Source organism: Myripristis murdjan, chromosome 8, assembly GCF_902150065.1.
Source record: "Myripristis murdjan chromosome 8, fMyrMur1.1, whole genome shotgun sequence".
Taxonomy (NCBI): domain Eukaryota; kingdom Metazoa; phylum Chordata; class Actinopteri; order Holocentriformes; family Holocentridae; genus Myripristis; species Myripristis murdjan.
The window spans coordinates 27,058,412-27,071,307 of record NC_043987.1 but is presented as its reverse complement, the minus strand read 5'-3'; the positions used below and the strand labels follow the sequence as shown (position 1 = coordinate 27,071,307).

The following is a 12,896-nucleotide window of genomic DNA, read 5'->3' as shown; positions in this document are numbered from 1 at the left end:
GGTAAATAACACACACACACACACACACACACACTCAGACTCATAGGCGTATTTCACTATTAGCAGTGTTCTTCTCACTGATGATTTATGAAGCCACAGGATGAGACAGAATGGCTGTTTAAAGATCCCGGCGGTGGATCCATCACACAGGCCTCAATATCTTAATAGGGAGGAGAGAAAAGAGGGCAGACAGCTGATGTGTGAGGAACGCGGCCCTCTCTTTACCCGACACAAAGGCGACTCGCTCCAGCTTTAATCTGGCTAAGAGCACACACTGCCACTCGGTCTGTTTCCCTGCCCCTCCCTTCTCCCTTCTCCCTCTCTCTCATTCTCTTTCTCTTTCCTTTCTTCCTGTGGATCTCTCTCTCTCTCTCTCTCTCTCTCATCCCCTCCTGCACCAAACATCTCAATACGTCAATCCCCCGAAATCAATTAACAGCACCATCGAGTTTCTACACATGTGATCCGTTTTAACATCAGAGAGAGCACAGAGAGGAGAAAGAGGAGAGAGAGAGAGAGAGAAAAAGAGAGAGAGAGAGAGAGAAATGCCGGGGCGTCTGGCACTGGTGATTGCCTAATAGCTCGAGTGTGGGAGAGTGGCGTACTGTACACGGAGGCAGCTGTATGGGCAGGCGCTGAAGCCAATTTGAACACACACCTTTTGCACTAATGTGAAGTGTAAGGCAACCGGCTGAGAAACGGAAGGGGGGAGGGGGGGGGGCGATGATTCTGGACAAGCCCTCTTGAAAAACCGGTCGGGTGGTGGTGGTGGTGGTGGGGGTGGGGGGGTTTAATGGCGAAGCTTTATCGGCCTGTTTAAAAGCTCTTCAGTGAAATTAAAGCCACAGGCTGTGCTTCTCCCTCTCCTCCCCACGTCTCTCCTTCCCTCCACTTCCTGCTCTTTGATTCTCTCTCTGGATACCTTCGTGCCTGTACAAGTGTTTTTTTTTTTTCGAAAATGAATTCTCGCTCGCACACTCACACACTGTTGTGAGTGCTCTCATTTGTGTGCTCGCTCTCCTCTCTCTCTCTCTCTCTCTCTCTCTCTCTCTCTCTCTGGGATAGTTGGGTCACCTTGAACGTCTCTGACTCGCTCAGATCGGTCAGTATTTGCCATTCCCTCTGTTTCTGGCTAGTGATGCAATGTGTGTGTGTGTGTGTGTGTGTGTGCATGTGTGAATAGTTACAGTAGAGTAATTGCAGGAACACACCCAGTTCTTGGATTTTTTTTTTTTTTTTTTTTTTTTTTGCAGCATTTCTGGCTCAAATGACCACACACACACACACACACACACACACACGCCCTTGAGAAGGATATTTGTGAATCCAGTTTGGGATGACACACATTTGGCGCACTCGATAACACAGCTCTAATATAATATAACAACAACACAACATTCTGACTTATGTTTTTAGCATATCCTGAGTTTTGGAAGGCAGCGCTGCAAAAATCGATTTTGAAAAACTCCACCAGAGGCTTGAGATAACTCCACTTGTTTGTAATGCTAATCGCCTGGCTGTTTCCAGCACCGTTTTTCCTGAATCAAGTGTCATTTTCCTGATATTAAGAGGTTGATCTGCCTTATGCTGCGCTGCTTCCTCATAATTATTTTTGTTCCCATTAAATTCCTCAAACAAGTGAAACTGCATTGGAAGCAAGAGGGATTATCTCCCTCCACTGGCAGATTTTCTGAGGAGAAACCAGATTTTAAGACTGAATATGACACTACATGACTTGTTAGGATCAATTTTTGTTGGCAGTGAACGCCAAAGTGTGCTGTCCCCAACCAGACACACATCTCTGTTGAGAATGACGCATCGTTTTTTTAAGGGTGTACAGACTTGAATGTGCTGTCTGAGATAGGGTAAGAAGTGAGGAGGCTTCTGTCTATGGTAAGATGGATCATTAAAAACTGGTTTGGTCATGTCTCAACAAAGAGAGGGGCGTCACGGAGAAGGGGGACAGGAGTGGGAGCTGCATGGAGGTGCTTTGTGTTTGTGAATTAACTCGTCACGGATGTTTTGGCACAGTGTTGGCAGATTCTGTGGGCGGCTCCGGTGACAGCACTGACCGTTTGCTTGATGTCCGGGATGCCGATGCGAAACACCATCATAGCGATGTGGGCGTCCTCAGATGGCACCGAGTTGGCGCTGCGCTCCTTCATCCTCCTCTGCTGCTGCTGCTGCTGCATCTGATTGGCTGGCTGTTGGTGTGCGGGTCCAGGATTGGACGAGTAAGGGTTCGCCGTGTGCCCCGGGTTGCCCGACCGCATCTGTCTGTCTCCTGCGGGCCGTCCGGCCATTTTGCCCGACTGCCTGCGCCCCTCGCCCCTGCCCCCGCGCGGCAGGCCCCCTCGCCTGACCTCCTCCACCACCACCTCCTCCTCCTCCTCATCCTCCTCTTCCCCCTCCAGCTCGCCGTTCTCCTCCTCCCCGTCCTCGTCACGGTCGTCCTCCTCCATCTCCTCCTCCTCTTCCTCCTCCTCCTCCTCCTCGTCCTCCGCCCCTGGATAGAGATGGCGAGTGTTTCCCAGCATCCTTTGCTGCTCCTCGTCGCTGGAGAGGGGGCTGAACGGCATCGTCATGGCGACAGGGAGGGCGGCACGAATGGCAATGGCATCATTCCCAGATAGACACTGCAGGGGGGGAGGAGGAGGAGAAGAAGAAGATCAGAACAGAGAGAAAACAAAACCACAGAACAAGAAGCTGACGTGTCGTCGCCTCGACTCCTGCAACCTCTCGCAAACTTTGGTCACTATGGGAACCGACTGCCTCTGTTTACACACCCTTTGAGTTAAACACCGTTCACACCTCAAGCACAAACAGGCCTCATTGTGATTATCTACAGTCCCTGCCGCCAGACTCTCCATGCAACACATCACACTGAGCTGTCAGAGGCATATTTTACTACAGAGGGCTCAACTCTGGAGGAGACAACTGTGAATACAAGCACTACGGACAACCATGCAGGACAGGACCACTGAGGACATCCACCTTATACTCCACACCCACTTTTGTCGTTGTGTTTGTCTTGCCAGTCGCTGCACTTCATGCAAAGATACTAGCCACTAGTGTGGATGATCCCAAACATGATGAAAATACACATACTGACAAAACTGAACACCTACAGTAGCTCATTGTCCTTGTAATACAATTAACTGCAAAGAAATAAAACTCAGCGGCTTTCTTTTCATGCAAAACAGACAGACTCTGAAGGCTCACGGACAAAAGCCTTGCCTTAAAACAAAACAACCATGGAGTGTGGTACAATGAAGTGAAGAGTGGATGATAGCTACAGTAATGCCCCTTGTCCACCAAAAAGAACCTGGTGCTAGTTCAGTGCTGGTGCTAGAGCCGGTGCTTAACTGGTTCCAACAAAGAACAGGTTTGCTTTTCCATCGGCCGAGAGCCAAGCGGAGCCAAGTCAGAGCCACGTCATGACGTCATCGTAAAACGTGATCACGTGGGTGTGGGTGTGCGAGACGCTCGCTCGGAATCACAAAACCAACATGGACGACACATGGACGACCCATCGTAGCAACACAAATATTGCTCGTGTCTTTACAAGCCTACATTGCGATCCGGAGGCGAAAAACACAATTATTGCCGGCCAACCGTCGTATTCATGGTCGGAACGAACGGCGACTACATTTAGCTATACGTTTATAGCGTTCGCTGTTCCCGTTTGGGTCTGTATCCCCGCCCACCAATGACGTGGTGGGTTGTGTCATCGGTTCTTTCTCTGGCCCCTGTTTAGCCCCTGCTTGAAGTTAGTGCTTGCCTGGAACCAGTTTGGAACCAGTTTGGAACCAGTATGGCCCGTGCTTGGGCGGTGGAAAAACAAAGAACCGGTGCTAAGTCAGGCACGGGCTCCGAACCAGCCCTGGAACCTCTTTGGTGGAAAAGGGGTATAAGAGAGCGTCCAAACTCTGAAAACTCTACACCTGAGAGCATGATCTGACTGGTTTGGATGTCCGAAGGCTAAAATGAATACCTGATATTGGAGTTGTACAGAGGGGTTTTTTCTGTTGTTGTTTTTTGCCACATCCCATCCAAAAGGTTATGAATGGATGTGCCCCAGACTTTGTAGAATGGTTACGGGGCATGGAAACACTTAACTTTTCACACCAATTGATCAAACTGAGGTAAGGCTCCTCACAAAAAGCCATATAAGGCCATGAATGGATTCATGGACTGTAATAGCAACACAAAATTTTGCGTGCCCATCAGCTGACATAAGAAAAGCCAAACCCTCCATTACTGGCCCAGTCGCACAACATAAGGAGAGAGGCCTAGGCAAAAACCACCCTGCTAATTTTTCAGCAACTTGGTACAGTGATACAAGGACAGCTTTAATGGCCACTGAACAAACACAAAGCTGATTCACCACCTGGTGTCGTGATAATCAGCCAGTGCTTAAGTACTTTTGAAGTGCGTGAAAGCGGCTACAATTTGAACAGGCCTTTCTATCTCTTGTCCCATTTCAGGTGCACACATAAAAGCGGGCTCACAAAAATTTGTTTAAGCTCATTTGTACATATATATATTCATATACATAAATGAGCTCAAAACAAAACAAAACAAACCTCAAAACATGTCGCATTTCTGCATATTTGTTGATACCCGTCATATGTTCCTCACTGCCTTTTTGCACGGTGCTTCCTGTTGCTTTCATTTTTCACCATTTCAGATACAGTTGTGACAATGAGTGCATCTCCTAATGTGGAACAAGTTGGCAAGGGGGCATGGAAAAAAAAAAAAAAAGCACTAGCATTTGGTGAAAACCCAACACGTGGAACTGGCATATCTTAACAGGTGGTGGAGGTATTTGCTCCTCTGAGTAGCAGCTAGTTGGCACTGATATTCATTATCTTGAACATTTTCTGGTGGGAAAAAAAAAAAAAAAATCCAACAAGTACAAGGATTGAGAATTCCCCCCAGAGTGGGAAAAGCCTCCCAAGCAGCATTTAGACTAATATGACACACTAAAACTCTACAGTGAAAGCCAGACTAATGAAACTCACGGGTGGATTGGCAGGCCTTTACAGCAGGTCTCATTGCAGGTTTCGCAGACCGACACCCCGAGGCCGTCGAGAATTACAACCTCACCTGACACTGGCTCGCCAATATGTGACTTTTTGGGACAATATCCGAAGCCAGGGTGTCGGTCTAACCCTGCATAAGACTTATCCACTGACGCCCTCCTGCACTATAAGGCGAGTCACAACAGACAACAGCCCTTCACATGATAAAGTATACACTCCGTTGCTCTTGCCGCCGCCCCTGAGAGAGCAGAGCGGCCACTTCAGAGGGTGAGTGATGCAGCGCTGCGTTCAAGTGCAGGCTGACAGGAGAACAGATCGGTCCCTGTTGGCTCTGCGCTCGGTGATGTGGACTTTCAGCACCACCGCACGCCGGACAGCTCCACCCCAAACAGCACAGGGAGCACAGAGAAGCCGGGGGAAAAAAAAAACGCTCAAAGGACGCACCATTTAACAGTTTTTAGCACAAAGCGTGGACGCAGCTGCACGACCAACACCATTTGTACACCATGCAAAGACTAGATGGTGCACAACGGCATTTTAAGCCACGGTTAATCGTCCGGACTTCAACTCGGAAAGCGTTCAGTGCTGCAGCTTGTTTTCAACTTTAGCACATTTTGAGTGAATATCAAGTACAGACGAGAGAGAGAGAGAGAAAAAGAGAGAGAGGTGGTCTAGTTGGGAGAATACATTTGACAAGAGATTCGTAATCCAAGCAATAAAATCAGAACTAAAGCCAAGTTTTGTTTTTTTTTCCCAGGACACAGTGAAGGCAGCTCCACTCAACCCTGTCAAAGGCTTTTTCAGAGTCTAAGGATATTATTACCTCAGGAGAGTCAGAGCTGAGATGAAGAGACTTTAAATTACAAATAGTGTGTGTGTCTGCGTGCACGTGCATGCATGTGTGCATATGTGTGTGTGTGTGTGTGTGTGAGAGAGAAGCCAGCTGAGAGACACAGGGGAAAACAAAGCCATGTTGTGAGGAGAGGAAAAAAAAAGTGTTAGACACATAATGTCAAGGCTATCCTCACAAGACATTGAGTGAGAGCTGAAAACACCAGCTGTCCAGAAGGACGAGGAGAGGAAAGGGAGAATGGATGAAGGTATGGCGTCAGAAAATGGAGAAGAAAAAAAATGGAGGGGAGGACAGAAAAAGGAATTGTTCCTCTGACGGGAAACCACGCGTAGCAACGAAAATCCATCTTAGCAACTTGTTTAGTCTTAAATCATATTCTTACAGAAAATATGCCTCTTTGTGTTTCCTGTCTTTTAATAATATGTCTGCGTTGTGCAATATTGCCAACAACAGAGTAACAGTCGACTCTGCTCTATTTTAAACAGAGAAATAAAAACTGCCAGCAAGGTGAGATAACACAACTTGTTTTCCAAAGCAAATCAATTTGTCTCCGTAATTTTCTCGATGCTACCGGATGATATTTATCTGATTTTTTTTTTTTTTTTTTTTTTCCTTTTTGCAAGATACCGACATTTGGGTTTTTCCAGACAATAGCTGAAATACGTGAAGCTGCACTGGAAGAAGTGGATTTACTCACCCCCATTGGCAGAATTTTTCACTTGATTTAAGACAAAACACAATTTGAAGACTGAATGTGGGACTAAACTGCTTGTTCAGATATCCATTATTTGTAGTGTTGGGAGTAAATACACTCCCTCTGTCCCTTCTCTCTCTCTCTCTCTCTTTCTCTCTCGCTCTCTCTCTCACACACACACACACACACACACACACACGAGTGCAGAATTGGCAGTGACAAACACTGACAAACTCACTGGCGGGGGTTGTTGCTTCCAACTCTTTCAAGGTTATTAGCAGGCCAACTTCTGTTTTGCAGTAATGAAGAGCAAAGGCAGCGGAGGAACAGAGAGCAGAAAACGCTGCTACACTTTGACAGACGTGACGGAAGCGGACAAACGCTTTTTCTCCCACAGACGCCGGCGAGAGGCCGCAGCGAGGGAGGAATAAACGCTGAATGACCCGTTGTTTCACGACGATTCATTACGACCGATCGGTTCAGAATCAAATCAATAAAGACGAATTAATTTCCTCAAAACTGTTAAATAATTACAGGTAAATGACATGATGCATGTGATTTAATCATTCATGCATGTGTTGCATTCTTAAGACATTAAACCAGTGATTTTTAAAGGTGCAGTACGCAAAAACTGCCGTGGGTCGACTGAAGTGAGGACCGTTTAGATTCAACTGACTCCAAAAACAAAAAAAGAATGTAATCTAACAGGTGTGATGATGAGATCCATGTAGACTCAACCACCATTCTTTTGGTGTTTTAAGTTGAGTCTACATGGTTCTCGCTTGCCAAGGCAGTGCACCTTTAAAAATCATTTATTGCATTTATTAACCGATTTTAATGAATTTCTTAATTTTTATATCGATCCTTGTCAATTTTGCACATTATCCCTTTAACTAAATGTAAAAGAAGATGATTTGATGCATATTATTCAATCGTTCACTTGTGTGTTATATTATAACTTTAAGAAACTGATCTATGAGTTTTAATCGCTAGAGTTAACTTTTGGTTTGTTCTTTGTTCTTATCCAAGTTATCCAGGTATTCGTATACGATTGATAAATTATTTGTAACATATAAACAGGCATTACGTTGCGAATGATGTTTTCAGTGATTATTAAATGATTAATAAGTGTTTTGGGAAAACATAAACGAACATTATCTGGACCCTGAAGAGGCTGTAACAGGATTTAAAACGCTTAGCAAAGGGTGGGGGAAAAAAAAAAAAAATCTGATGATTTAAGAGAGAGAGCCGAGGGAATGAAGGAAAAGTGGTGAAATAAAAAGCGAGGCTGAGAGACTGAACAGAGGGAGAGGTGAAGAAAATGACGGAGGGGGAGTTGGAGGGAGGAGAGGGTGAAAACCAAAGAGTCGAGAGGCTCTGACACACACACAAAAAAAAGAGAGAGAGAGACAAGGGCACCGAGAGAAAGAAGGAGAGGCGTTTAGAGAAAGCAGCAAGGTTGGTATAGTCCTGTCACAAAGCTGACCAACCGAGGAGAGGTACCTAAAGAAGATATGATAATAAATGGAAGTGAACAATCCATATTTTTGCATAGTGCTGAGTAATCAGAGATAGGGGGAAACCGGAGAGGAGGAGGGGAGAGGACAAGGAGAAAGCAGCGACGAGGAGGGGGCTTGATTAGCGAGAAAAAAGGCACGAGCGAGAGAAACAGAGAGAAGGGGGGAAAGGAGACGGGGAAGAGAAAGAGAAAATGAGCGAGACAAGAGGGAAATATGAGGGATTTAGCTACAATGGAGAGATGAGGATTTGGGATGACGAGGGGAGGCAGCAAAAGCCGGCAAGGCAAAGACATAGATTGCAGAAGAAAAGGAGGCAGATAGAGGAAAGGGAGGACGACACATCTGATTAGAGGGATGGAGAGGAGAGAACAAGAGTGAGAGAAATGAGAGGCGAGATAGAGAGGAGAAAGCGGCGGAGATACTGTAACAGAATAAGGAAACAAAAGGAGATTGAAGGAGAAGGCTGATGAAAGGAGCTGACTGTGAAAGGTGGCTGTTAAATCAGAGGTGTGAACACGGAGGGCTGCGTGGAGGAGAGAGAGGGAGAGAGGAGAGGAGAGGAGAGAAAGGAGAGAGGAGGAAAAATGGGCTTTTCAAGGCCGATACCGATGCCGCTATTTTTGGGTTGAAGCTGTTGATATCAGATATTTTTTTTATGCACAGAGAAAAGCAAAGAAAGTGAGTGTTTCCTTTCCTGTAGACTTGAGTCAGGATGGAAAAACCTCCTGAAACAGCAGCACTTCAACCATCATGAGACTGAAACTAAAAGTCTCGGAAAGTCTCCAGACTAATGTAATTCTCGTCGGTGGCAGAACAGCGTCGATTTCGCTGCAGCTTTTTACAGACTGTCACCCCTGAAGTTGTTGACTAAAATCCTCCCACACCGCACTGGAACGGCTTCTCTGGTCAGCCATCTGAGATATCGGAGGTGGATGACACGGCAGACCAGTATTTTTTAATAAAAAATGTTTCAAAAAAAAAAATGAAGGGCTAAAATCAGCTCGGTGTTGGTCTGATGCTGACGGAAGGAGCGGAGAAAAGCCAAAAGGTGGAGTAAAAAAAAATCCCCCGAGCCAAAAGGTTGAGAAAATCAGTCGTCATCAGTGGAGCTGGAACGGTTCAGGACGGAGGCAAATTATGAGGAGAGAGTGATTATCAGCTCCCAAGAGAAAAAAGTCATGACTCACACATTAAAGACCTTCATAATGAATGCACCCTGTGTGTGTGTGTGTGCGTCAGTGTCAGTTTATGTGTGTGTGTGTGTGTGTGTAGATGAGAGGACGATGGAACGATTAGATATTGCCTAATGCCAACAAGTGATAATCATCTCCTCCGCTTCATATCTCCCCGTTGTAAATCTTTATCTGCCGCCGTTCTCCTTGGAGAGAGCGGCGTCACTTCCAGGTCACATCGTTTTACTCTTCCGGTCGGCTCGGCTCAACCCCAGCCCGAGCGGAGAGAGGGGCTCGAGGCACGTAAAGGCACCTTGAACGTGTTAAGAAAAAAAAACTCAGCTTTTCAGGAATGGAGGCAAACTCGGCAGAGCGCTGACGGCTGTGATTGTGAAATGATTTGAAATGTAGCCGGCAGACAAACGATCAAGTGAGTGATCCCTCTAACACCTGACATGAAAAGAAAAAAAAAAAAAAAATCCACCCTCAGATACTCTGACGCCGTTGGATTTCATCAGTCCGAGACGTTCAAGACAGTCCAGGAGCTCCTTTTTGATAAAAACGTTGCAATTGAACTGTTTTTTTGTTGTTGTTGTTGTTGTTGTTGTTGTACCCACTTTCACCCACTTTTTATTTCACCCTGCCTTAACTGCAGAAAGAGAAATACACCGTGTGGGTTCCAAGAGTCAATATTTTGTCATGCCATTCAATGTCTTTCAAATAAGAAAATTATTATGCAAAAAAAAAAAAAAAAACACATAAATAAAAAACTACCAAAGCAATGACTGACTAAATAAATATTGCAAAATAAAAAGATGAGAGAGACACCGTCAAAGAAAATTTAAAAAATTTAAAAGTTAAAAAAAAAATTTAAAAAGCCTAGCTCATGAATAAGCTCGTTATGCATCCGTGTCCTTGATGATGTGCTCATATTCGTTCCTCATTTACTCGCCGTTTACGCCGATTTGTAATGTCAACAGGGTTTTGCCTGCACCTCTTTACTGCTAAAGAGGAAACTCTTCCATTACAGAGAGGGAGGATATCTCATGTCCAAACTGGAGCCTCCGACTCGCAGCTGTACGCCTCTGCAAAGCCGGCAAGGTGACATTCATGTCTGTGCAGACTCGTGTAATATTTGTAGTGGAGGATTTGAAGAAATTTAATAAAAGGTATTGAGTGTATTTTCTGGTGAAATGGAAGTTATCACTAGGTTGACCTGCGTGGCTCCAGTGAATAATTTCCGGTCTTCACTTGGAGCTTATTTTTTACAGAGGAGTTCAGAGGAGTGACAGGGAGCTTCGCCACGTGGCGCAGCGATAATCACCTGAAGCTCAAAATCAGCAAAACCGCTGAGGAGCAAGGAGGGAGGCCTGTCCTGGTTGTCGTCCAGGGAGAGGAAGTCAAGTCGAAATGCTGAGTTATGGTGTTGAATCAGTGCCACCAAAGTGTTACTGCAGAATATTATGATGTCGCAGTGAAGCGGACCTCTGACCTTTTGGATATGAAATGAAAAATCACGTCATCATTTTGTCCCTTTTTGACATTTGTGTGAAACTTTGTCAGAATTAGCGTATGAATTGTGGAGTTACAGCCGAAAAATGTGTTTGGCGAGGGCACAGCGACCTTGACCTTTGAACCCTGACCACCAAAATCGAATCAGTGCTTCCTCGAGTCCAAGTGGATGTTTCTGCCAAATTTGAAGGAATTCCCTCAAGGCGTCCCTGAGATATCGCCTTCACAAGAATGGGACGTACGCACGGGTGGACAAACACGAAAACATAAAACCACGGGCCACAGCGACATCAGTAATCCAATCAATTGGTCTAACCATAACATACACCACTGAACAGGGTGGATTTTTGCTTTAACATGCATCAGATTATACTCAGTCAGAGTAAAACGACATAAAAATCCACATATAAATGCATGCAAGATGTATAAAATCACCTAGACCAGCCCCGTGACGGTTAAAGATGCATTTGCAGGATTAGCAACAAAGTGTAAATGCAGTGCAACCCACATGGATATTTAACATTCACACACGAAAAAAAAAAAAAAAACAGGGAGTACACACAAGCCAAACAGGCACCCATTTACACCGTTGTCTAAAGTGCACTGCAGGGAGCAAAGCAAACGAGGTGTTTACGGCTCATTCTGAAGGACATAAACTGCACAAGAGGAGTCTGTGGTTTGTGAAGGGATGAAACGATGAACCTGGTGTTCATTTGTCGACTGCAGACACGTGTCCTCGGTGTAAATTTACTCCGGCGAAGTCCCATTTAGATATAATTCAGATGTAAGGCTCGTGTCAAGGAGGGAACTTTCCATTTGTGACGGAAGACGATGGAATCTAAAAGTGGAGTTGTGAGGATTTCACGTGACAGGAGCCTCTTTTTTTTTTTTTTTTTTTTTTTTTGGGTGACGCTGGACTTGCGGGGTTTTCACGCGGCGCTCGTGCGAGGTGAAACGAGGTAACTGTGATGGGTGACTTGCTACGGTCTTGTCTTGGCCTGGATCTACTTAGCTTCTGTCTGTCTGACCGCGGTCTGTGTGATGCCACCGAAAAGACCGATAGCCCACCAACACCGTGACATTCTCTCTCTCTCTCTCTCTCTCTATCACTCTCTATCACTCTCTCACACATGTATTGTCATGTGCTCTCTCTCTCTTTCTCTCGCTCTCTCTCTCTCTTTCACCCTCTCTTCTATGTAGGACATAGTGTGTATATAGATAGATATTTTCAGTGTCTTGGTCCCCAGGAAATTTCACTGGGAAACTTCCAAAGAACAGATCGCCCCACTTTCCTGCCACTAAACTAGAACGGCCAATTTCCCTCCCTCCTTGTTTGACATCTACACACAAAATGGCACTCCGACGTGCACAAAAGGGCACGCACCTGCTGTGTGTTTGCGTGCAAAAAAAAAAAAAAAAAAACAAACACAACGAAATCCGCCGCCATCATCTCACGTGAGGCTGCGGATCCAGATGGATGGGCGCTAACAATGTGTGTAAACTTTGTCCCTCCGGGTGCTGCGGCGGCTGGGGTAATTGAGTTCTCACGTAATCATCCTCCAGCACCCAAGGTCTCCAGGAGACGACTTTACGTCACAGAAAACGTCAGTGCTGCAAAACTGCAGTGACCCACTCCAGTTTGGATGTGACTATCCCTTGTGCCATTAAACTAGGGTGAGCGCCAGTGGAGAAACCTGGTTTAAGTGTTAGAGGAACGGGTGGGTGGCTGCAAATGCGTCGCTGGTATTTGGGTTAGGGTTAGTGGGTACCTCAAATCACGGATGTTTTGTCATGTTACACCCATGACACCTTTACGCAGCAAAAGAACGAGTCGTTTAGTCTCCTTCTTAACTGTTAAAATCTCGCTTTTCTTCAAACAAGTGGGAAAAAAACTGCCAATGGGAAGATATTTTCCAAAACTGATCAACTTGTCTCCAAAATTTTCGAGTCAAGTGTCACTTTCTTGACACCAGTGGGCTGATCCGACTTGACTGTATCATGTTTCAACATATCTACGAAGCAAGTGAAGCTGTAATGGAAACAAGTGGGATTAGACAGAATGTGACCCCAAATAACTTATCAAGATGGAGATTTTTTTTT

At 45.5% G+C, this 12,896-nt stretch overlaps 1 protein-coding gene across 1 annotated transcript in view; it reads right to left on the bottom strand.

Annotated features, from left to right (window-relative positions):
• Positions 1-2,585, bottom strand: part of shank1 (SH3 and multiple ankyrin repeat domains 1) — a 74,630-nt gene extending 72,045 nt beyond the window's left edge. Inside the window, exon 1 of the mRNA XM_030058144.1 lies at positions 2,073-2,585. Coding sequence (XP_029914004.1) covers positions 2,073-2,585 — 513 coding nt within the window. The remainder of the gene's footprint in view (positions 1-2,072) is intronic.
• Positions 2,586-12,896: the final 10,311 nt, after the last annotated feature.